Genomic DNA, 2,702 nt, shown 5'->3' with positions numbered 1-2,702 from the left:
TTTGAAATCGTATTTCGGGTTTCTATGGTGAAAATCGGAGGTATGACATACGTTTACTTAATAATATAATACTTATAGTAACGCAGACTTTACAGACAAATAGAATACTGTTAAAAATACCAATTCCGGATTTCTTGGTGAACATAAACTTAAAAAAAAATAATCTCCAAAAGTTTTATTCGAAAAAAATGGCAACAGCGAGACCAATTAGTATACACAATTATGTTAAATTTCATGGCAAAATAACCATGCGTAGTGCCACTCTGAAATAACCTGATAATGTTCTTAACTTGTCTTCTCTGATGTCACCAGTAAACAAGTGTTGGATGATCTCATTGATAGAATGTCAGTGGAAGAGCAGAAAATACACAAAATGAGGTAGCTGCCTCGTAAAACCAAGCTAAGTTGACCAATAAAAGATATTTTTTTGTCGTCTCATATTCTATCAAAAACGTAAAACTGGCAATAACGCAGCGAAGTGCCAAATGGTTGACTATAGGTTCTAAATTTGTATGACACGTAATAGGTTGAACCAATGTTAACCCGTCATAACTGACGTGTATTACTTGACATCCGGAGGTTTCAGACGGAATTTACGGAGGCGTCGGTGTGATGGAAATCAAAGAATAAAATACAAACGAAATTTACAATGAAGTGGCAATTTGGACTGGACTTGTTTTAAGACAGTAGAGGCTAACATCTGATGGAAATCAAAGAATAAAATGCAAGGCGAAATTAGTGTGAAAACAAGCAGTTAAAAATAGCCAACTTTTAATCTCATGTTTTCGTTCTTTCTATGCAGCTCCCAAATTAATTTTAATATTAATTTTGGACCAAAAATTCAATTCAGGTTGAGGAAATCATAAATCTCAAGATTTTTGTTGTTATGTTTTGTGTGTTGTTGTATTTTGAGGAGGGGGGTAGGCGATGTGCCTATTGCTCCTTGTATTTGAAATGGAAGCCTGATTCCTCTTTTTTTTTTTCAACGCCTATATTTAACAATCTAAGTTATTGACCTTTTTGTTGTATTGGTCTTTCTAACCATTAGGAAGTGAGGGTAAAGTTGAAAGCTGGTAGCAATAGGTCCAAGTACACGTGCACAGAACTAAATATATTGAACTTTAACAATAAGAAAGATGTAACAGACAAGATGAACAAAACTAAAACCTCTCCTATACATATAAACAACATACAATTTTTGCACCGTTGAAGTGTATAATTTTGAATGAGAATTCGTGAGTTAAGCCTAAATGATATTTAGAATGATTTATTTGTTTGTTTGTTTGTTTTGAAGTTAATCACAAAGCTATACAATGGGCTATCTGTGCCCTGCCCACTGGGGGTATCGAAACCCGGTTTCTAGCGTTGTAAATCCGCAGACACACCGCTGTGCCACTAGGGGGGCATTTAGGATGAAAGTTGAAGCTACATTTTTTGCTGAGGTTCTTAAGAGAACATATAACTTCTTTCTACGTTTAAAAAAAACTATTTGTATTAGAAAATAGAAAATTGATACGAACCTTCACTTCTTCTTTACAACATAACCAATACCCAGATAGTAAATTCTAGTGTTTTTTTTAATAATACAGAAACTTTTTCTAAACAGGTGTAGTAAGAAGTTGTTATTTGTAGTTAAACTGCTGAAGAGTAGTCAAAACCATATTCATCTTTTTCTGTCCTCTTGAGGCATGCGTGTGAACTTTTCCATTCATGTTCTAGAGAATGCGAGATTGTTCGGCGGTCGGTACGATCTGAAAATATGGAGTAGAGATTATGACGTTGTTTAGGATAATTGTTAACGGAATTTTTCAGAATACCGTGCAGTTCAGGATCATCTTTACAAGCCGTATTGTTTAACTCTAACGCTAGATTTGGCTCTTTCACATTCAAGCTACTAGGGCGCGCTGGAAGCGGTGGCGGCACCTCGTGTTCAATAGATGGAGATTCGGTGATGCAATCGTACATTATCTCCTCATAAACATGATAATCTGACGCAGTACTGTACATTTCACTATTAGTTTCTCCCGAACTACTTAGCAACGCGGAGGAAAGCAACTTAGACTTGTTCACTCCTCTATCTTTTTCTGTTAACGAGGTAGTCACAGGCGCTCCGACTGATCCACTAGATGTATCGATATTTCTCTGTGCGTCGATTGACTGCTTCTGCAAGTCTTCAATCACTTCAACCATACATTTTGCAACTTCTGTGAAACGGACGTCAGAAGAAGATCCTGTTGACTTTTCTTCTTTAGAGAAATATTTCTGTGATGAACCACACGCTTTCTCCTTGCACCTGCCTACTGTGACGTCACGATGAGATTCAGTATTGGAATCAGAAGACGACCGCAAGCTTTTGTTCCCCAACGTATCAAACTTGTTGTCTTAAAACACGGAAGGAAAAAAAAAGAGGTAGTTTGGTTAGACGTAAAAGAAGTAAAAACCTAAAATCATTAATCGAAAACGATACGAAGTTTTAATATCTAGAATCAACAGTAAAACAGTCACATGGTTAAGAAACCTAAAATCATTAATCAAAACGATGCGAATTTTTAATATCTAGAATCAACAGTAAAACAGTCACATGGTTAAGAAACCTAAAATCATTAATCGAAATGATGCGAAGTTTTAATATCTAGAATCAACAGTAAAACAGTCACATGGTTAAGAAACATAAAATCATTAATCGAAAACGATACGAAGTT

At 35.6% G+C, this 2,702-nt stretch overlaps 1 protein-coding gene across 1 annotated transcript in view; it reads right to left on the bottom strand.

Annotated features, from left to right (window-relative positions):
* Positions 1-1,417: 1,417 nt before the first annotated feature.
* Positions 1,418-2,702, bottom strand: part of LOC111087341 — a 19,365-nt gene continuing 18,080 nt past the window's right edge. Inside the window, exon 3 of the mRNA XM_022393644.1 lies at positions 1,418-2,381. Coding sequence (XP_022249352.1) covers positions 1,633-2,381 — 749 coding nt within the window. The 3' untranslated portion in view covers positions 1,418-1,632. The remainder of the gene's footprint in view (positions 2,382-2,702) is intronic.

This window comes from Limulus polyphemus, unplaced genomic scaffold (genome assembly GCF_000517525.1).
Source record: "Limulus polyphemus unplaced genomic scaffold, Limulus_polyphemus-2.1.2 Scaffold2033, whole genome shotgun sequence".
NCBI classification, from domain to species: Eukaryota; Metazoa; Arthropoda; class Merostomata; order Xiphosura; family Limulidae; genus Limulus; species Limulus polyphemus.
This window is presented reverse-complemented; position numbering and strand designations above follow the sequence as displayed.